Source organism: Motacilla alba, chromosome 1A (genome assembly GCF_015832195.1).
Source record: "Motacilla alba alba isolate MOTALB_02 chromosome 1A, Motacilla_alba_V1.0_pri, whole genome shotgun sequence".
Taxonomy (NCBI): Eukaryota; Metazoa; Chordata; class Aves; order Passeriformes; family Motacillidae; genus Motacilla; species Motacilla alba.
The window spans coordinates 63,153,056-63,175,754 of NC_052031.1; the positions used below are offsets into that span (position 1 = coordinate 63,153,056).

A 22,699-nucleotide genomic window follows, 5' to 3' on the forward strand; every position below is an offset into this window, starting at 1 on the left:
TTACTGTAATCTTTTAATTTCTTAAAGAAAAAGTAAAGAAGGTGGTATGCCAAGGTTGTTCCATCAATTTGAAATATTAACTCCATATGTTTTAGTCCCTACTTTCACTGTAAGTTTATCTTTACTCGGTTGTTTCATATGTAGTAACAAAATATTTGATATTATATATGATTTATTTATTAAACTGTGTCTAAATCTCCCATTTTTTTTCCTCTGGAACTTTTAAATTAGTATAATAAATTTTAAATTGAAGTACTATTTCCTTATCTGCAGCCTTGACAACAATTTGACTGAGGACAAACATTTGTTTTTAGGCCAAAAGTTTTGTCAAGCATGAATTTCTCACAAGTAGAAGGCATCTGCATAAACCTGCCAGATTTGGATCCCCTCTGGGTCTCCTTCCTGGCCACTCTGCAACAACACCAACAAAAAAGTCTAAAACAATACCTGTATCATCTCTGTAAAGGAAACACTCATCTTTTCTTCTTTTAAACAAATTATTTAAGTGATGAAGGAAAATTTCACCTCTTCTTCTTCCTTTATTGTTCTTCTGCTAAAACTGCCTAACCAATGAAATGTAAACAACCCATACGTTAATGGTTTTTTCCATTTGCTTTCTCATATACAGTCATATAACTTCTAGTGCATGTGTTTAAAAACAGGTGGAAAAAACCCCATATTTTATTTTAATAAAGAAAATTAATGGATGGCAAATTACTCCTTTAAACCAATGAATAAAAACTCCTTATCATGTTTCTCTGGTCTAGAGGGTAAAGGGGAAGCCAACAAATTCCACTTTTACACAGAAATTTATTTTCCCTCACTTTCATAACCTAAATGTTTTACAGATACACAGTGGTGCTACAGTTTTTAAAACACATCTTTTATGAATCCTTGCACCATGTAGATGAAAATGCCTTTTTCTCTATGGGTTTGCATCTCAAAGAAAATAATAAAATTCTCATTGTTTTTAAATTTTTCCATTAATTATTCCTTGAGTTATTTGTGGGCACTTTGACTGTAAGCCATTCTGCCTCACCTATTTGCAGAGGACCAGACTGGCCCTTTGTGATCTTCCAATTTTGCAGATTTGTTGCACCAGTGAAGGAAAACTCCTTGCCTTTAATACTATGCCTAATTTCTTTTTTAGTTCAAATCAATAAAGCAAATCTCTTTGAAATAATTTACAGCAAAATAAAATTTTATTCTAGGATTTTTACATTTCATTGTCTAAAATGTTGTTGCACTCTGTGTTTGCATTTTGGCCTTTACAGAGTTGACTTAATATATTGCCTAAACAATAACTACAAGAGAGTCAAGACTGCAGTTATAGCTTTTGTAGGATAAATCTTACAGAAAACAAAACATAAATAAGAAACAACTCTGCGTGGAAGGCTCTACACAAAAAAAATTACTGCCCACACACTAAGTGCCTTGTAGGCCCAAGTGTTTTTAATTGTTAAACCAAAGCTGTATCTGACACCACATATAAGTTATCATTTGGCACATCAGCTCTGCAGGACCTTCTTTCGTTGACAGAAAATTTTTGTACTTTGTGTATGCTTATAATTGCGACGGCCTAAAGGAGATATGCAAGTTCTTGGCATAGGAAGAAGGGAAAATTTCTCCAAGAAACCAATTTCTCCATGAAAGTCCATCCTCCCCAGGGAATTTGCACTCATTAATTAGAGAATAAAGAGTGAAACTTCATATATACCATAGCTATATGTGATAGAATTTTGGAAATCTCAAGAAAAAACTGCATTTTTCCTTAATTAAAAATAGATCAGGTATTTGAGAAATGAACCAGACATGAAAGTGAAACCATCATGTTACAACCAAATAAGAGAAATTTGGTTTACAATAAAAGTTGTCAGAGCTGTTTGGTATTAAAAGAAATGGAATTAACTAATGACACTACTAGAGGAGTAATTTGGTTTACAATAAAAGTTGTCAGAGCTGTTTGGTATTGAAAGAAATTGAATTAACTAATGACACTATTAGAGGAGTACATAAAGTGCAAGATATTTACAACAGAATTAATCTCAAGGGCCTCCAACACCTCAGTGCTGCTCACCATCCCAACAAGTACATCACTAGGTACTCCCACACTAGGAACTACTTGATCTAAAAGAAGCTTGAGAGGAACAACCTGTTCCTTGGAGAGGCCTGAATCGCTTCCTCAGGGAAACGCTGACATGGCAGCAGATTTAGGACTCTATTAAAGAATATATCCCTCCCTATTAAACTCCTTCTAATGCCATGCTGTCTTGTGACAACTTCAAAGGCACCATCAACCATGAGAGAGTCTGCAGCACCCTGCAGAGTGAAGGCAAACCTGCCTCAAGTCGCTGGCCCGGCTTAGCCCACATCTCTCCCACATCTGGGACACGCAGTGCCCTCAAATCCATAAACACAGAACCCCCAAATCCATGAACTCCAGCACCCAGCCACAGGACTCTTTCACCCAAATCTTCAGCATCCATCAAAAGCCTTCTCAAACTTCATTACCATAGTCCTCCTCCTCCTAATCTCTTCATGATCCACAAGCTACAGAATTGCTGTCTTTATTCCAGTAAATGAACACTTTACCACTCTCCCTTCCAGAGGTTCTCTACACCACTGGCACCAGTTCTCCTTCTGGACAGTCTGAATGATTTGTGTCTAACAAAAGCCCAAGCAATTCTTCTCAGCTTGAATTCAGCTTTGAACTCAGCTGTTAATCCTTCTGTTCTGAAGAAGAGTTTGACTGCCTGAAGGCTCGCTGAAAGTCTTGAAAAGTGACATTTCACCATTTGATACTTTACATTTAAAAGAAGTAAAGAAGATATAAAAAAAATCTTTCTATTTACATTAGGAATTTAGGCAATACAGAGTATGACAATGGCATAGCATCAAAACTTTTTTTTTGTAGCTGATTAGGTATATGAGGTTATTCATTTTCTTTAACACTGGAAAGGGAAATGGTGTCTGTTTCCAAGGAGTATTTTCATTTTACTTCAAATTCTTACATTTTGGTGTTTTTTTTCTTATGCAGCACATAAAAAAATACAGCAATATCAACGTACAACACAGCAATGAAATATATAGTCCTTAAATTTCCGAAGACTATAACATTCAAATATGCCACGAAGAAATCAGTGAATTCACAGGCTGCCCCTCCAAATATTTCCAGCATCACAGACCACAAAAGGCAACTTTTGGAAGAATAATTTACTTGCAATTTTAACATATTTAATTTGCAATTTGTAGAAATGCTAACAGCACTGCTGGGAATGTCCCTCTCAATTTGTGTTGTGACATACATTTATTGCTACAGAAGCACCTCCCCAAAGATTAGAAACATTTCTGGTTCATTACTGGTTTACATTTCCAGTTTTTATAACTCTCTTTTTTATTTTGTACCTGTTCTATACGGAACAAATGTAACATCTTTAGTCTCCCACAGGTATGGAAGTCATCTAAACTGTTTATAGCATAAATGCCACTCTCTGAGCTGCTCATCCTGCATTCCTTTTGAAGTCAGAGGGCAAAACCAGGCATGTTTTATATCATTTCAACATATGTACCTTCAAAGGTCACAGGAATTTTGTTCTGTATGTGTCAGCCTCTCTCCTTACACACAGTCTAGGGAAGATAAACTGCTTGCTGTGCATTGCAAATATCAACTAAGTGACAGATGTCACAGGAAAATCTACCACAACAACAGAAGGCATACAAAAGTAAAATCAAAAACCCCACAGAGCAGGTGCATGGAAGGGTAAAACATACTAACCTGATTCTGCTTTCTTTGCTCTTGCATAGCTTCTGAAACAGCCTGGGCAATCTTCTCTCTATGACTATCACGTTCTGCTTCCCACAGTTTTCTTTCTTCGGCATGAATCTTCTCCATATTTCTCCTCTCCTCCTCTACTGCCTTTAGAACAGCTTCCTGCATTACTTCTTTTTCAGCCTTTGAAACAGACCAGGCACAATTAGATGAGCAACACACCCAGCCTGAATGACTCATATATATCACCTTCACAAGATATGGGATGTGAATATTCTCACTTCTGAACTAGGAGGTTCAATTTATCTTACCCAGTGCTACCAAGCAGGTATTACCTCTGGGCAATGACTTGTGTAGTTACAGAAAAGGAAGTTACAAAAGGAAGTTACAGGAAGGCTCTTAAATTCCACCTACTGAAATCACTGGCATTCATAACTAGTTTGCTTAATTAAAAAAAAAAAAAAAAAAGCAGCAAAACCCATGCAAGAGTAGGCACATAATGGGCCTCCCTTGATATTCCCATGTAAGAGATAGTCCTGCCCTTATCTACAAATACCTGAAGTGCAAAAACTGTCTGAGCATTTTCTGTACAAAATCAGCCAATATACATTTGTTAAAACAAATGTGTCTTCCCTCCCGAAGTTCCTTAGCCATGCTACAAGAAGTACTGTTTTATTTGCTCCCCAATCATTATATTCAACCATTACCTGAAATCACTGAGAATTTGAAGCCAACAGCTCCACACATGCATAGCTACAATAATATATTTATCAGCAAGACAACCACTGCATAATACCTACAGATAAAAATTGGCAAACTGAAGAGCAAAATAAGCAAACATGGACTAACAAAACTTAATCACAAATCCCTCAGCTTAAAAATACTTTATTCATCAGATACCTACACTTCCAACTAAAGCTGTTTTTTTCAATTCACTGGGACTTGATTTTCTACTTAGATATTAAAAATACAAAAATTAAATTAGGATGTTTTATTATACACACATTTTCCTGTAGATATCAACCACATAAGAAACGTTTGTAATGCTACTGAATGTTATTCAGTGAGGTGCTCAGCCAGGGTTCATATACTACACAAGAAAGACATACAGAAAATTATAATACATGTTATATATAATATAACAGATGAACTGTTCCAGGTAATACCCACCACTAGCTTCCCCAGATCATTACATGCAACTGATCTTTTGTACTGGATTCTACACTAGTATTAGAAATTAATTCCAGCTTAAAATTGGCAAAATTATTCTCCTATCACCAATGCACTTAATAATGAAATAGACAGGAGAAATCATATTTAAAAACTGAATAGTCACTTTTAGCCAAACATCAGCTTATATAAAAGAATTAAAAACCTGTTAAACTGTCCCTGATGGTATATGATTTTAATAATAGTTCTCTCCTCACTGAGGATGACCATACTCAATAAGACATGATTGTTTTATTAAGATCATCACTGACCCTGCGACCCAGCTCTTCAAATCAAGATGCACTGATGTCAAAGGACCACAAAAACAAATATTTAGGTAACAGCAACAACTGAAGTGCAATTTTGTGGCTTCTTGTTATAACCAATTCAGAGACTATTGTCCAAGAGAAGGCAGTTACATCTCTGCATCAAGGCATGGGATATAGCAGATATGCTCATCTTCAGTAGAACCAGCTTCTTCTAAGCACAGATGAGAACTCAGATGTTGATAAATATAGTTATGAAACAAAAGTGAGTGTCTGAGCTTGGCATTTCTAATGACACACATGGAATCCACATGGCATGTCCACTAATTAATGATACCTTTGCAGCAGCTGCCAGAGCCTCCTTGCTTCTCTGCCTTTCTTCATCCAAACACTTGTCCAGCATTTCCTGCAAATGTTATGAAAAATTAAACTGCAATAGACAATAAAGGTGTGGCTAAAAGTAATTTCAAATGGTCAAAGTGCTTAAGAAAGCTTCCTCTTCCTGTCAGTAACTGTGACAGGATCATTCCCAATAAACTCCATGATGCTGGTCTCTTATTTTTCTGATAAACAAAAGCAGTACCTTGTGCTTTTGCGACTGCTGCATCATAGCTTCTTCTATCTTTTCTGATAACACTTCCTTTTCTGCTTCCAAAATGTCAAGAAGGCGCTGATGCTATAGGGAGAAAATATTCATATTTTACTAACCATGGCCAGTGAGTAAAACAGACAAAAAGAATTCATCCAAGACACTTAGACTTGTCAGTTACTCACAAAATTACTTCAAATGTAGATTCAGTTAAATTACATTCACAGAACTCCTTTAAGTGATTTCATATCATGAAAAAATTCCAATAATAAGAAATATTTAGTTTCCTGAATAATTAATATTTCCTTTCAGTATAAAAAGTATTGTGAAAGAAGTTGAAAAATTAATTGCTACATAAAAGCAACACTTACAAAACTGATAAAGATGGCCTAAGCAGCATCACACTTTGTTTCATTTAAACAGTTGCAAAATTTAAATTAGTCTTGCACTACCTCAGTTGTACGTACAGAGAGTAGAAGGCAAATGTTTCAACCGTTTGTGGTATCATGACCCTGGAGAGCCAGGAAATGTCAACAAATGAGAACCCTGCATTTTTGTCGATTTTTTGTCATCCGAAACATTTTTTTCAGGGAGTAAATGAACTCTGAAGTGACCTCATATTCTATATGCAGACAATGAACTGTTCATAATTACATCAATTTTTTTTCCCTGTATCAAGTAAAGAATTTGCAGGATGTGGGTTTTGTCTCTAAGAGCTAAGCTGTTTCCCAAAACCAAAAATTACTGCTGGAAATTATTGATGCGACATATTTGTCATGATATAATTGATAGCGAGTCATTTTTTTACAAGTTATTTGATATGATAGATGATTATATAAGAGATGATCTATTATAACCTGAAAGTACAGTATCAATGCAATAAAATTTTACAAGCTCACCAAGAGGAAAGTTACAGTAGAGTTTTATATTAAGTGTATATAACAAGCATAATTTTTTACACATACAGCTAAGCAGGCAAATAATCCTTTCATCAGCATATCTAAGAAGCAGTAATTTCTGTTTCACAAATTTTATTATGTTTTAATTTCAAGTGTCTGTAATGGCAGCTAGAAATACATTACCAAACTGCAATACTATGTTCTGAAAAATATTTTTTCATTTGAAGAATAGAAAACTTTTAGACTGCTTTATAAAGTAAAACGCCTATCTGCCCTTCCAGGATAAACACGTAAAGAGGCATTTCCTTGTGAATTTACTTAAAATAGGTCTGAATGTGGCAGACATATTCTAATGGAAAACACCTGTGGAAGGAGTAGCAAAATTCACATCATGTTTATACTTAATGATGTATAACTCACTTTTCTTATGTTTTCAGACATAAGCTTTAACTATCAGGGCACTTACAGAAACTACATTTTCCCAGTAATGCAAAGATGAAACAATAAATGGATTTAATTAGTTATATGCTCTCCATGACTCTTCACTTGACTAGCTGCACAGGTTGTAAATATATTATTTCACACTGACACAATATAAAACAAAAACATGCAAATATTTTTGCAGACATTTGCCACAAATGCAAGTTTACTAATCATGCCAAGCAAAATACTGAATCTTTATTTTGCTTATTGAGAATTGGCACAGGAGATTCTAAGGAGAGTTCCTTAGAGAAAATCACCTCTATCTTGAAAACACCTGCAATAAAATGGAAGTCAGTTCATTCAGTGAGACGAGACTTTCTACTTTACACCTGGCAGGCAGTGAATTCCAGCTTGACTCTGACCATCTGATTTCCAGGTTTTATATGAAGATCATCCATCAGATTTCTGGGTTACCTGTATCCACATTTCGAGTTGCCACAACAGGGCAGCTACCAGATGTATTTCACACCATTCTCAATGGGACCAAAATTTTCAGCTTCTAAACTCCAGAAGAGTTTTAAAATTTTATTTTCCATGTACGTTTAAAAGGGCATTCCAGCCCATCCTGGAAGTCCAGGAATGTAGATATTTGCATTAATACAATATAGAACATGTACGCAAGGCCAGTGGAGAAAATCAATGTCTGTCCCCCCGATGATGAAACAGTTTGTTGACCACAGTGCTTCACATAATCTAACCCTCCATCAGAGTTAACTTCTCATTAACCTGTCAGGAACCTGCAATCCTGAAAAATACAGATATCACAACCAAAACTCTAACTGCAAAAAAGTTGTCTAGTAAGTAAACAATTCCAAAAACCTGAAGGCTGCTGTGACAGAAGTGATTACTTTGATTAAGCTAGGCTCCCCTATTTCCTTGGTAGACTACAATATCGATATGGTACTGCATTTGGAGTTTTAGAGAATTCACAGAAATTCAGCAAAAACTTCATGAAGAATTGCATCTGTTTATAAAAACATGTTAGTTCATATTTTTCAAGATACCAGAGGTAAGTATTCATTAGGGCAATTAGAATGCTTTCTAAATGTCCTTACAAATAAAAACCCTAAATACAAACCCTATTAGCTTTCAAAATAGAAGTTAATAACTTCTGTCATAATTTAATACAACTTATTTTACATTAAATAGTATCACTACTTCTCATGGAAATACAGAATTTATAATTTCAATACTGTAAGTCTCTTGTGAATAGCTTGGTATGTCCTTTCCTGTTGTAATATAAATGCTTATTCATGTGGAATAATCCTCCCATAGATGATTACCTTCATATCTGAACTTCCAAAAGATCATTTATCATGACAAATGTTGCAACAGCTGTCCATACAACCCAGTAAAGCAAATTCTCTTGTATTAGTCCCAGAAAAATACCTTGGAGAACTGTTTATTTGGCTTCAGAATCTATATTTGGTCACTCTTGTTTTTCAGAGAGAAACATACCTTAAGCTATTGCATTACATAAATTATATGGAAAAAAAAAGTAAATGGAAATGGAAAAAAAACCATAATAAAATATTATGTGAACTGCTTCTCCCTCAAACACATCTTAAGTTAAGAAAACCCAAATGACATAATTAGTGTGAATACAACATGAAAGCTTCCATTCTGCATGAAATTAATATGCAATTTAATTACTAATCAAGAATGTCTTGGTTTTCTCCACAGTACTATGCCCCACAGCAGTGTTAGTCCTCATAGGAATGTCCCGGAGAGCTGTGCTTATTAAAATGATGTGGAGTGATCTTGGTGGTATTATTAATCTATTTTCTAGAAAAGAATATACCCAAATTCATCTGAATTCCTTATTTCAGAAGCACAGATCTTTCAAAGGCATATTGAGGGATCTTGGTTAGGCATATCACTTGAGCAGGAAATCTTGGAAGTTATGGATAGTAAAGGTTTCTGCCAACAAAGAAGTTTTAGCTCTTTCTGTATAATGACAGTGTTCAGACAGACTTTGGCAAAATTAAACCAACAACCAGTAATTCAAAGAAAGTTATTAACAACTGTATCAACAGAATTCCAAGCTGTTAGTTTTAATGGATCTACATCACAAGCTATTCTAAGCCTTTTGGAACTGTTCTTTAGTTTGGACAGCTAGGTTTATATTTCAGATTTTAAAATAATCCATACACCCTTTTAAGTAGAAATTATTATAGAGAAGCATTTGGTACATTGAATTTCTAGACATGCAGAATGACTTTAGAGTCTGGTACTAAATGCTCACAGTGAACTTTACATACAATCAGTGCTTCCTCAGTTGGTCTTTCAGACAAATTTATTAAAGAGAGTTGAAGGTTAAAAACAAACAGAAGGTAAAAGTTTCACTTCAGCACTTCCACGTTTGAGAGCTTTCAAGTGTCCTTGTATTTTTAGCTCACAGCAGATTACAAGAAGTTTTAGTTTCATCTACTTGGCTTGCAGATTTTTTTTCTGCTATAGTCAAGGCCTCTGAACAATAGACCACTGCAGAATCAAAGATCTCTCGAGTTAAATGGCTACAGCTAAGCAGCTTTATCTCACAAACCCTCCCTTTCCCACCAGGAATTAAAGCCAGACAAAGGGTGGGAGTTGAATGAACTCGTTCAGCGTTTGCAGTTTCCAAAGGTAAGAATTATTAGCATTCCCCTCTCTCTCAGACAGTATTAAAGGAATAATGGAAGAGCTTTGAGACTTCAGGTACCACTCTAAGCTATATATACCCTGAACTCTAATTCCCAAGCAATGGAGAGGCCACTTTCTCCTGGTAATTGCGCCTGTCAAGAGCACACTGCCCGTGCTTCAAACAAACTTAATAAAAGCTTTCTAGGCAGAGTGATCTGTCTCCTGTAAGTAGGATAATGAGTTCTTTAGACCTAAAAGCACTGTGAAAAGTAACCAAGTGTCTTCCAGGTTTCCTGTGAAAGTTAGGATGGTGATTTGCCCAGGAAGCCTTAAATTTGGAAAAAAGCTATTAACCCCTGAAAAGTTCCATGAAGTTTTTAAACAGAAGTTGAAGTGATGGTTTCTTTTATTAATCAACAACCTAAGAAGCAGAAGAAAGGCAAAAAACCAATCTAAATATGTTGGAACTTCAAATCAAATTATCCAACTGTTAATAAACAAATATACCTTACTGAGTTTCTGGAATGAAGAGCAAAGATGGAAACTGATAAAAAGTGATGGCTACAGAACTGGAAGTATGGTGCATGAATCAGTGAGGGACAAAAATAAACATCAGTGAAAGCTGCACTTTAGAGCACCAGGGAAGTTTTCACCCAGTTTTCACTCTAAGTTTCCTAGGCTGCACATTCACCCCGTGTGTGCTATCTATAAGGCACAGCAGAGAGTTGAACACTACCTAGAGATACCCAGAGAGATCTAAAAAACCTTTAGCTTAGGTACAACAAATACTACAGCTTTTCAATACATCTCTTTACCTGGTTTCCATAGCTCAGCACTCTCACTTCTTTCCAACAAAACTATAATTTATCTTTGTTTATTCCTTAGATGGGGAGTATAGGGTTAAAAGTGCAAAATTCTGAGTTGTGAAAATTCTGAAGAGCAAACTGTCTCATGACATGATGGCCCAGTAAAACATAGGAAAGAGATTTCCAAAAAAAATAGAAGAAAACCCCCAAACTTTTATAAGACGTGGTATTCCACAGTGGAGAGAAATACTAGTATTTCTACCCTGCCCTCTGGAAAGTAGCATGAGAGGGTCAAGAAGAGTCTTGTGAAAATCAGCTTAAAACAAAAGGCATTCAAAAATAGGTTATAATGTTTTCCTCCCTGCAAGAAGTTCTCTAGGCAATGGTTCCAAATGAAAATCGTTTGATGTAGATTCAAATATAAATACAGAGGTCCTGTGGTTTTTCTTGATTCCTGTAAAAAAGAAATCAAAAAAATGTTTCTTTTTTTTTTTTTCCTGGAATGTGAGTCAGAGAAGACATCGTAAACAGATTTAATCACAATAGCAACTAGTCAGTCTTTTTCGTTATTTTTATATATTAAATTTATTTCTGAAGAATTGTGAAATTTTTCTTTCAGGTAAGCATAATTTGAAGGATTACATGGAAGATATTACACTCACTTAAGGGGCGAATGAAATAAGGCATGAGATGAGCTCCTTTACGGCTAAAATGATGCATTAAAGCTAGCAATAACTAATTCTAACTTAGTGCAGATATAATTCATTGCATATTCCAATTAATCCTAAACTCCAAATTTAAAGTATAAAAAAAAAGATGCGTGTCTTGCATGAACTGAAATGCTTTTTTAAAAAATAGTTTCTTTCTGAGTCCTGTACTGTTTCATTTAAAATGAAATGTGTCCAGGATTTCATTAGTAAATAAAAAGGGGTTTTTTTGCTATAGTAATGGACATCCAATTTTTGTTTCTGCAGATTGGTTCCTTCTCAATATTGAGTAAATCATCATGCAAGGATCAACAAATTTAACAGGGATTAATTAATTTTGTCAGCTGTTATTCATCGTTTATGTAAAAGCAGTCAGTTAGATAATAATCCAAAAATAAAACAGCAAAGAACATCACAGAACAACAGAAGTCAATATGACTATCCTAAAACTAAACAGGAAAAAGAGGCCTTGCATTAATTGGTGTATCACTGCAACAAGTTATTGGTGTTTCCCTCTTCCACAGATCTTTCATCAGAGGAAACAATTGTCATACACTAAAGAAAGGATACTTGGAAACTTCTTTTAATGCCTTCATTACCAAAATCAGTGTATTGAGACATTCATATGTCTAATTCACCCTCAGTGAAAGACCAGTTCTCCTTTTGACCAGTATCTACTGAATTTTTTAATCTAATGAAACTGCATTGTAGTTAATTATTTAATAGAGAAAAAACAAAATAATGTCATCTGCAATACTGGAACTTTTTTTGTACCTTCATAATATATGGACACAGAACCATCCTCCTCTCTCAAGACTTGGGGAAAATTATCTCCAGCAATATTCAGTAAATGTTTCAGCACTTCATTCACCAGCACGGAAAATAAAACACTGGATGAGGCTTTTTAAGAATTCAACACTTCAAATCCGTTCATCTATTTTAAAAGAAACCTTAACTCACTAAGTTCTACTTTTATTTCTGTCTCTCATGAAGGGATCTAACAGTAGGAAGAAATAACACAGGTCATGGGAAACATTATTATCTATGTGAGAGGAAGGTGATGTAACGAAAACACACCATGATTTTCTAATGTTATCAAAATATTCCCATTTCTACACCCTATTCAAAATATTATCCTGAGGAAAAAGGCAACCTTATTAAAATACTAGTAATGGTTTTCTGCTCCTTTAAACAAGGCTGTCTACATTTAACAGCATTTTCTTCTATACTGAACTTTTTCTTCAGCACTGCTAAGCTCTGCTGAAGTCATAAGACAAGGACTGGTAATTGTAACTGGTTTCTTACACTGTCCTCACTATCTGTGGCATCTCAAGTGTTTGGCAATGCAAGGTGGAAAATCTGTCTGGAGAATTCCAACATCTGGTACATATTTCCACTTCCTCAAATTATAACTTATTACTGCATGGTTGAACTGTATCTTTTTGCCAGTTTGAGGTCCAAGCGTCTAACAAAGCAGCAGAGCTTTTCCAAGAGACAGCTCAGGAAACAGCAAAACATCATTACGTGAGAAAAGCTAAAACAATGTAAATATAAAGAAAAAGTGTAATAGCAGTAATAAAATAATTAAGGATAGGCTTGTACTCAGGGTTCCACTCAGCAGCATACAGTGGGTGCACAAACTGTTATCATTTGGGCTACATCAGAGGATGAAATGAGTTTTAAAACATTTTGCTGCATAAGTACTTCATTGTTTTTATAAATAACATAGGAAGATATATAAAGACATCTAATAATGAAAATACTTTTCTTGGAAAGCATACATAGTAATAGAGGTCATTAAAAACCCAACACACTTGGGGATACAGAGATAAACAACTTCATAAAAATGTGACAATAATAAAAAAGTATCAATGACTTCTTCTATTTTGTGATCTAATTCATTTCCCATATGAGTTCTCCACAAATTGCTCCATTTATCAGGAAGAAATAAAGGAAATGAACTTCTAAAATATGACCAATGTAAACAGCGAAATATTCAATAATGAAAGACAGCAAAACAGAACAAACCCAGTTTGGTTTTTTTTTTTCAATTACAGCTGACAGAAAAATAACTGAGGAGAAAAATAATTCTGTATTGCTTAGCTGTTCAGAGTATCGACAAGAGTGAATGTCTGAAGATAACAAGTTATATAAGCAAAAGAGAGAAAGAAAAAAAATCACTCTAAAGAGCTACTTTCAAGTGCCACTTGATAAATTCAAGGAAGCAAATGTAATTTCCCAATAAGATTTTTGGTGGAGACTCTAAAAGTGTCCTGGCTGAATTAACAGTGCAAAGGGACTGCAAAATCAACCTCTAACTAGCATGTGAGGGTGGGTATATTGAAATTGGGTTAGTAAATTCTGGTAAGGGTTTATATTTTAAAAAAAAGCTACCAAACAGTTATCCCTGTTACCAGGTTTTTTCAAGGAGTGACAGAATTGCAGAATGGGTCAAGCTGGAAGGGATCACAGTGGGTCATCTTGTCCCACTTCCCTGCTCAAGTAGACTAAATCCTGAAAAACTTTCAGAATTTGGAAAAAAACAATCAAGCAAACAAACAAAAAGCCATTCCAGCAAGAGAAAACTGGTTCTTGCTCTTTTCATTTTGATTCTCTCTATACACATGGAAATCAAGGAGGTATCAAGAATTCAGGAATACATTTCTTAAATTTGCCACAGGATTTTAATCAATACTTTTTTTTTTTTGCTCCTTTAAGTTCTGAGAAAGTTCAACTTCACTCTTGGCAAAGAGCAGCAGCCGTGAAAACACACAACTAGATGAATTATGTGAAGGTGAATTACATGAAAATATAACAGGAAGCACTGATTGGAAGTACTTGGTTTTGAAGGGAATGAATAAACAAATATTTCTACAGCAGCAAACGACAAGATTTCTGGGAATTGAGAGGAAATGCTCAAAGAAGGGGACATGGTAAATACTCTAAATAATTTCCAAATCTATCATAGTTGGAATTATTGAACTAGAAAGGTTATGCCCACCGCAGTGTTAGTATTTTCAGTCTGCAAGTCTTTAGCATTACTACTCTCACTGTAAAAATTTGGCCAATGTCTCCTAAAAATGCAAATATTCACAAGACTCTCAGAATTTAGTGTGCATATGGCCCCTTCAAGATCAGGCATTAAAAAAATTTCACAATTACTACCATCAGATGGGAAAAACACAGAGCCTCTTTCAAAAGAAGAAAAACATAACCAAAGTTCATAAAATAAGGATTATTAGAGAAACATGAGGCACATTTTGAGTAGTTATAAAAGCAGTTATTTGAAATCAAAGAAAATTATATCTCCTCTGAAACTGGGTTTCCAATTGAAGCAAACATTTTCCCTGGCATACAAACAATTGCTGTAAAAGAATAGTGCTTTCTACATTCTAGGAGTTGTTGGGAGACATACTGGTACTTTTCACAAAAGGTTATGCAAAACACATCAAAATGAATCATCCAAATACTAGAGAACATAAGACACCTATCACATTCCAGCAGTTTGTGACTATTGTGACACAGTTTGCTGCTTGTCCACAGGCTGCTCTTGAAAGCATCATAAACTTTAAAAAATGAGCTCCAGCCAGTGGAGTTTTTATTCTGACTGACCTTTCGGCAGTTGTTTTCATATTGAAGATAAACCAGTACTTCTCTGAGTGAGCCTCAAAAAGACAAAAGATTTCATGCAAGAGATTTTGAACTACGATTCATCCTAAAAATGACAGCCAACATCATGATAAAGCATTGGAAAAATGGGGGTAACTCTAGTTGTCTTAAATGCTGCTGCATTTACAAATGTAAGGCATGTTTCAGACACATAAAATCATCATGAAAAATAACTGCTGTAGATATTTAAGATTTTATTTTGATACACAGATCATTGAGTATTTTAAGAAGAATAAAAAAAAATGTACCTAGCTATAGACACATTTTAACACCATCTGCTTTGATTGAATAGTAATGATAGTATGACGAATTTCTGAGTATTAAAAAAATGTATTCAAAAATTTGTTGATTAGGTTTTTCACCATGTATTTTCACACAGCCCATAAGTAAAATCATAAGATCACAGTTGATGTTCATTTTCAGAGGGCATCAAAGGTTTGTGTCTCAGAAAAAGATGAAATTTGTGATTTTTCAACTTGTAAAGAACTGTTTTGTTTCCTACTGGCATTTTCTGATATCGTCAAACTCTAGTAAAGTAAAACTGACAAGCACAGCTTTCCTAAATATTCAGCAAGTGGTTTGACACAGGCTTAAAACTTTCAAAGCAAAATACTGCTTGTAAGGCACAAATATTAGAAGGGAACAAAAAAAGGAAGTGATTTTTGTGTTGACTGTATACTTGCACTGTCTGATTACTGCTGCACCAAAAGAATTATTTACAGTGATACAAAGACTCATAGATCTCCATGTAAAGGTGGCTATGCATGTACAATCCCATAACATAAAACAGCAATAAATCTGTGTATAAATAGCAGCAGTAATTTCATCAAACTCAACTTTTGTTATGTTAGCACATAACAAAATCATTTGAAGAAAAAGAAGTGTGAAAGTAAACACGAAAACATACATTTAAGAATAGATGCGTTCAAAAAGAATAAAAACACATACCACCCATTTCTCAGGTCTTTCAACAAAGTTTTATGAGTGAATAAAATCTGCTAGTATAAATCATATTTAATTAAATCTGATAGCTCAACCACAAGTACCCACACTTGTCTATTTGATTAGGCTTCAAAATCCCAGTGTTACATTACAATTAGAGGTGAAAAACCTCGATTGTATTGAATGAGAAATGACTTGGAAGTTAGTGAACAAAATTTACACTTTTTCTGGGATCCAAAGGGGCGTTAAACACAGACATGATGTGAACTGGGCACTGTGTTTTGTCGTAACCACTCCCTGTCCTATGAACAAGAACAGTTTTTTACATTGTTGGGTTCTCCCCAGGTAAATCTGAACCTCTTCAACATGTTTCCACACTTCTGTCCCATTTTTGGGGTTTTGATGCAAATCTGACTGATCACAGGTGCAAGTTATTGCTCGGTCTGTAAGAACAATCTCAAAATATATTCCTGTGAAATTTCTGTATTTCATGAGATTCATTCCTTTTAACATTCAGAAAGGGATATCAAGTTAGAAAACTATGTGTTCATTTAAAAAACACAAAACATTTAAAAAAAATCATTTTTACGTGCTCTTAGACAGAGCTTTATAGCAAGCATTAAATAACTGCAATTCTATGCAATAACCTCACTCATGATACAATCAATTTCTCAACATTATGACATCTCTGCTTCATACTGTTTACACAGATGCTTATATATTTAACACAGATTTGCACTAGGTGTTAATTGATATGGTTAGAACAGTCAAATGGTCATAAAACACTTCGGGAAATAGTGGAGTCCTTCAAGGGGATTTTTGACGTATTTAGGACTAAGATACTCCAAATTTTTTTTTTTTAAATTATCCTTGGTATTTTCTGCAGAATTGTTGCTAACAGTACTTAAAAGACAACTTAGCTGCAATATGAGTGACTGCAGGGGGGGCTACTAACAAATTAACTTCTTAGTTTTTAAACTGCCATGCTCATGGTCATTATTATTTTGATTCAAGAGCTGCACTTCAGTCAAACCAAGATTTATTGATAACAAACCAGGTTAACACTGTTCAGAGGCTCATCTCTAATTGCTCTGATCTCAAATACTTGCTGTGCAGTGTGCTTTTACCCAAGTCATGCTAAATGAGCCACTTTAGGCCATTAATGCATATATATATTTCTGGATATTATATAATTCACAGCTTTTTATTTTTAGGTAAGAATTCTATTAAATAAAAATAGGTGTGGACAACACATGTTTTCGTCTACCATCTAAGAACCACCTCAAAATTTGGACCAAAAAATCATGCATAACCCACACAATAAAATCCGGCATTTAACAACGTAAATGAAAAATAATTGAAAGGTTTCTCCAAGACCACAGAAAATGGCAGCTGTTGAGAAGTAAGTATTAAGTTGCTCAGAGACTTTTTCTCAGTGCTACACTCTCCTTGAATCTGTTCCAAGCAGGCTCCAGTGTTATAGAACATTTTTGATCCCAACAGATGAAGAGTCTTTATTTATTTAGCATTTTTAAATACTTGTGTTTAGTGGCATGCTGAGGAAACAAGGTGAGAGATGGATCGTTTTCTTTGGGGATCATACGTGTTAATATTTTTTCCAAACATGAAAGAGCTGACACTACAAGAAAATCATGGAGATTCTTGCATGTGCACATCCATACCTGAGCATCAAGGAGCTCTTCACATTTGTGAGAATGCTTTTCAATGGTTAATAGATACTGCTTTTGAATAGCTGCTTCTTGCTGCTGAACTGTAGATTGTAGCAGTGCCTGCAAAAAAAAAAAAAGGCACAAAATACTCAACAAAGATATAACTGGGATGTTTATTGGTAACTGCAGATCCACTAAGACTCATCTACAATCAGATGTGGAATGCTGTTATGATTTGGAATGCGCAATGATTAAAGTACCTTTCTATGTAACACTACCTTGTTTTCAGTCATGACTAACATTTTTTGTATCTCAGATTTCTTATACAGTCTGCCTAAAAGACAGCAGCACACAGAAGATAGAGAGTATTTCTGTTAAATATACTCAGTTTAGTGGGACCACACAAGAAGAGGAGCATATGAAAGCTGCTGAAGAGAAGAAAAAAAAAAAAAAAAAAGAAAAAGCCAGACATATTTCCCTGGCTGACAAAACTCCACATCCTCTCGGCACTGTGTAAGATCCCATGGGCCAAGCATGATCTTCACAACCACAAGTCAAGTAAAAGCAGATGGAAATTCTGAGTAATATAAAACATGAAAGAATGCCCCCCCAGGATGTTCACACTCAAATGTGAAGCAGTGGAAGTCGAAGTGTGGAAAGTCAAAGTACCAAGGCAGTAACAAACAGCTGATGGGAGCAGGAGCTGTGAGTGTGTGAGCACGTGTTTGTGCACACGCCTGAACCCACGCACTCTGGGCTGAGCCCTGCAAAACCTCCAGCATCTGAATGCAGAAACAGAAATAAAAAACTTGAAGATACATGAAGAAACCAAATTATCATTTGAATAATTATGCTCAGGTTTCCCTAAACAATGAGGGTAGCTAAACATTTACCTGGCTCATGGGATTTAAGCCTTTTTCCCTGCTAGTATGAAGTCTTTTTGCCACTTTCCAAATATTCATCGGGCTATTTATACACAGTGTACCAAACTATTCTTAACTAGTAATCTATATACTGAAGTAGTCAAAATGACTGGGTAAGTTAAAACAGACATGACTTTTACAGAAAACAGACCTTTGGCCCAAATGCAGATAAAGAAAAAAAATCCCCATCTTTCAAACAGTCTTTATTTTAGAGATACATTTACTTCATGGAACGTAACACACACATCAAATAAAATTTTGAATACTTTAAAAAAACTCAAGGATGTATAAAAAAGATAAAATCTTCTGACCATTTTTCAACTACCTTTCCAAATTTTCCACTAACTATCCTCTTATGCCAAAATTGCTGTTCTTCAGTAATGCTGTACCATGGTAGCAGTTCTCAGCACAAGCTCAGTGATTAAAGAGGTTAAAACTTGTGCTTAATCGAAGTGTAAGAATACATTTACTGGTGTTTGCAAGGTAATTAGTAAACTGTAAGTTTACTTTCAAAAAAGCCAATTTATTTCTAACTAAAGTTAATTCTTTCATTCATAGAAATTTGAGCATTCAGAAAAACTGAACTCTCAAAGAATTGTAACCTCTGTACATGAATCTTTATACTCTGCCTAAATTAGAATAGCCACATATCACTGGCAAAAATTAAGCCTGGACCTTGGGGTTTGGGTTCTTTCTTTTGCCTAAATTATTGTAGCAAGGAATGTTTCATGTAACCAGTACAAAAGAAAACACAATAATTCTCTTCTTAGGGAACACAGTAACAGAATGGTCATCAGGCTGCCATGGCATTTCTCAGACAGTTTCTTGCTCATGCCAAAGGTTGAGTCACCTTATGCACGTTGCTGTGCCGACTTCACTGGCAACTGCTAAAATCCTATTAAATGGTATAAAGAACTTTCAGTTTTCAATGAAATAAGTATTATTCATTGGATGGCATGTAGAGGCTGTTAATTTTTTTAAATTAACTTATTATTACTATTTTTCTTTGGAAAATACATAAAATTCCACATTCAGAAACAAAAGCCTTCCTTTTCTGTCATACTCACTATTAATGCAGTTTAAATAGTACCACAGGGTTGATGCTGTATTTGACTGTTCCCCTAGTTGGCCAAGTGAGGAGAAAGAGAGTAAAATCTCCCTATGAAGCACAGTACTACAGGTTTCTCAATGGGAAATACAGCACAGATGTGCGATACCCATCCAAATCTCTGGCAAATTTCAAGATAATCAACTATTCAAATTTAATAATTAAAAAAAAATTAATTACCAATTAGCTGATTTGCTAAATTGAAACACACATTTGGCTACTTGATGATCGGTATCTCTAATCTTATAGTCACAACAACAATGACCCTAAAAGTATTTTGATTAATTGTTATCCTGGGCAAATACTCTTATCACTGCTGAAACACCCTTAATTAGTTAAGGAGGAGTTATTAATTATGCTGCTGGGCTGACATTCCATAAATCTACGGCCAGTGACCTAATACCAAGCTGGAATTCTTGAAACAGTCTCCTTTTAATGGAATCATTTCAAGTAAGGTTACAGCAGAATGTAGCCTATGGCACCTGCTGCATGAAGTCAAGGGTAGGATTTCAATATGAGTGCTTTTGTTGAAAATTTTTCCTTCTATATATCGTGAAATGAACTTCCTAGACACTGGCTGGGAAGGATCATCAAAGAATCACAGGATCATAGGATTTTAAGCGTTGGAGGGAACTTTAAAGATCATGCAGCTCCAACTCCCTGCTATAGGCAGGGGCACCTTCCACCAGATCAGGTGGCCCAGAGCCCCATCCAACCTTGGCATCTTCCCCACTTTCTGATCTCTCTACTAACCCAAAAAACTGCCAGAGATTTGATACCGCTTTTCCTTCAATAATCAAAATGTCCTGGTGGCTTCTGACAGAACAAATAGAGTGAAACTCCTTAAGTTCTCTATAGAGTCTCCATTTTAGTTTGAGACGTGATGCATTGTAAAAATGACTGAAAAAACTTTATTTCCTCAAACCATGATAAAAATCTTCACACATCTGAATGACAGAACAAAACATTCTTAAATTAAATCAGGTAAGCTAAGTAAATTACTCTGAACCCCTGTTTGAGCTTAGATAAAGAACTAACCTTAGTTTTAACTTTCATACCTTGAAATAATTTTAGACGACCTTGAGCTGAAAGTAAGTTCAAATACCATAATAAGAACCATGATCACCCTGGGAGGTTCCTAAGGGAACACACATCTATTACATGTCTTGCACTGGTCAGAGTATTTAGTCCTGGAACTGACAGCACACTACCTGTGTGGCGGGACTCCTGGAGAACAGCATTCCTGCACACACACCAGGGACTGAAAAACTGCACTGTGCCCAATATGAAAAGAAAAGCTTAAAACCACAAATGATCACAACACTTCATCCTGTATTTCTACAGCGTGCTATGTACTGAGTGCCAGTTTATCTCTAAAATTTCTCCTCATACTTAAAAAAAGGCAAAAGTGCAGTAACTACTGTTTTGCCAAAAGTGGACACCCCAGCCTATTTTTAATACAAACCTACTTGCACAGCCCTAGTGCATAATGTGTTCATTCTACAGGCAATAGAAACCACAGCTACTTGCCCAGACAGAATTTATTGTAAGGCCAGAAGCTAGAATTTATGAGAAACCCTCTTGAATTAAACAGTCAAAATAAGACCATTATCCCAATTCTTCCCGAATTCCGTAAGAGTAACAAATTACCAAACCCCTTTATTTCAACTCCCTCTTTTTATTATAGAAAAAAGCTAGAATGAATAAAGGCAACAGGGAAAACAAAGCAGGAGTCATTATCCTCTCCTATCTCTTCTGAAAAAAAAATAAAATTAAAAGCAATTGTGACCCATGCAAAACACAGGCTTCCCAGACACACAGCATTGTGTGAAAATGTTAAACCTACTCATGTGTAACATCAGCATGAAATACAAATCATGGTGTACACGTTGCTGGGTTATGTTTTAGAATGTTTCTTAAAAGCACTGTATCAAAAGCCATAGTCAACTCAAAAGAATATCCCGTTCAAGCATCACTGTCTTGTTTAAGTAGCTAAATGGAAGCCAGTACATCAAACCACTTCTTTACTTCAAAATTGCTGAGTCAGGATGACCAAAACAAGTCATATTTAAAAAATAAAAGTTACTAATGGGAAGTTACCACACTTCTTCAAACATGCGAACTGCATTAAATACAGCAATGGTGCTTTGGAATTTTTATGCTTTATAGCATTAGACAATGATTCATCTAATTCAGCATCCTGTCTCCACCATTTAATAAATTGCTGCTACTTAATTTAAGGATGAAATGCAATTAACCAATTGCTGAATGATAGAGCAGAGGACACAATGCAAATTCTTTCTGACCCATGGAAAAGATGAATTAACTCAATAAAATGCAGTATTTGACTAGTTGGGTTTTAATTCAGCTATTAGCTAAGACAGAGAAGATACAAATAAAACTATTTAGATTTCAGAAAATGTCTTTTTTAAAAGAATTCAACTTATCCACTTCAGCACAAAATACTGCAGATTTTAATGACTGGGCTATTTCCAGGTGAGTATGCCTTTTCAGTGAAAATGAAACATGTCCATTTAGGTGCTATGGAATAAGGCAGGTTAAATTAAAAAAAAAAAAAAAAAAAAGGGTAATGTAGTTTTTGCAGTGATATAAAAAATTGAATTTTTTATTTGTTGAATATCCACAAGCATATTCAACTGCTTGTGGTTACTGTGTTGATCCATACCAGTAAGAATCAAGAACTTACAGCTTGAATACTATGCTGGGTTCATCTAGATAGCTCAGTTTTACTGGTGTGCGAGGGTAAAGGATTTATTTTCCACAAAATAATGTTCTCACAGACTTCTGCCAGAAAAAAAAAAAACCTGCAAACTCACTCTTAATCTTCTATTAACCTTCTAATTTTTATAATATTGAACACTCTATTTGTTATTCTATAATCAGAAGCACATACAAAATTCATCCTGACTAAAAGGGGAGGGAGACATTCCTTGCAATTTTTATAATTGCTTTCAACATGTAAAAGCCATTTAATCAATGATAAAATATTTTTGATAGCCAGATCTCTGAAAGCATG

General features: G+C 35.0%; 1 protein-coding gene across 2 annotated transcripts in view; it reads right to left on the minus strand.

The window, feature by feature from the left end:
• The window catches only part of CCDC91 (coiled-coil domain containing 91), a 115,911-nt gene that overhangs the window by 35,065 nt on the left and 58,147 nt on the right, over positions 1-22,699 (minus strand). For both annotated transcript variants that reach the window (XM_038154189.1, XM_038154188.1), the window contains exons 8-11: positions 17,644-17,751; positions 5,828-5,920; positions 5,582-5,650; positions 3,776-3,952 (exon numbers count right to left, since the gene is read on the minus strand). In XM_038154189.1, coding sequence (XP_038010117.1) covers positions 3,776-3,952; positions 5,582-5,650; positions 5,828-5,920; positions 17,644-17,751 — 447 coding nt within the window. The remainder of the gene's footprint in view (positions 1-3,775; positions 3,953-5,581; positions 5,651-5,827; positions 5,921-17,643; positions 17,752-22,699) is intronic.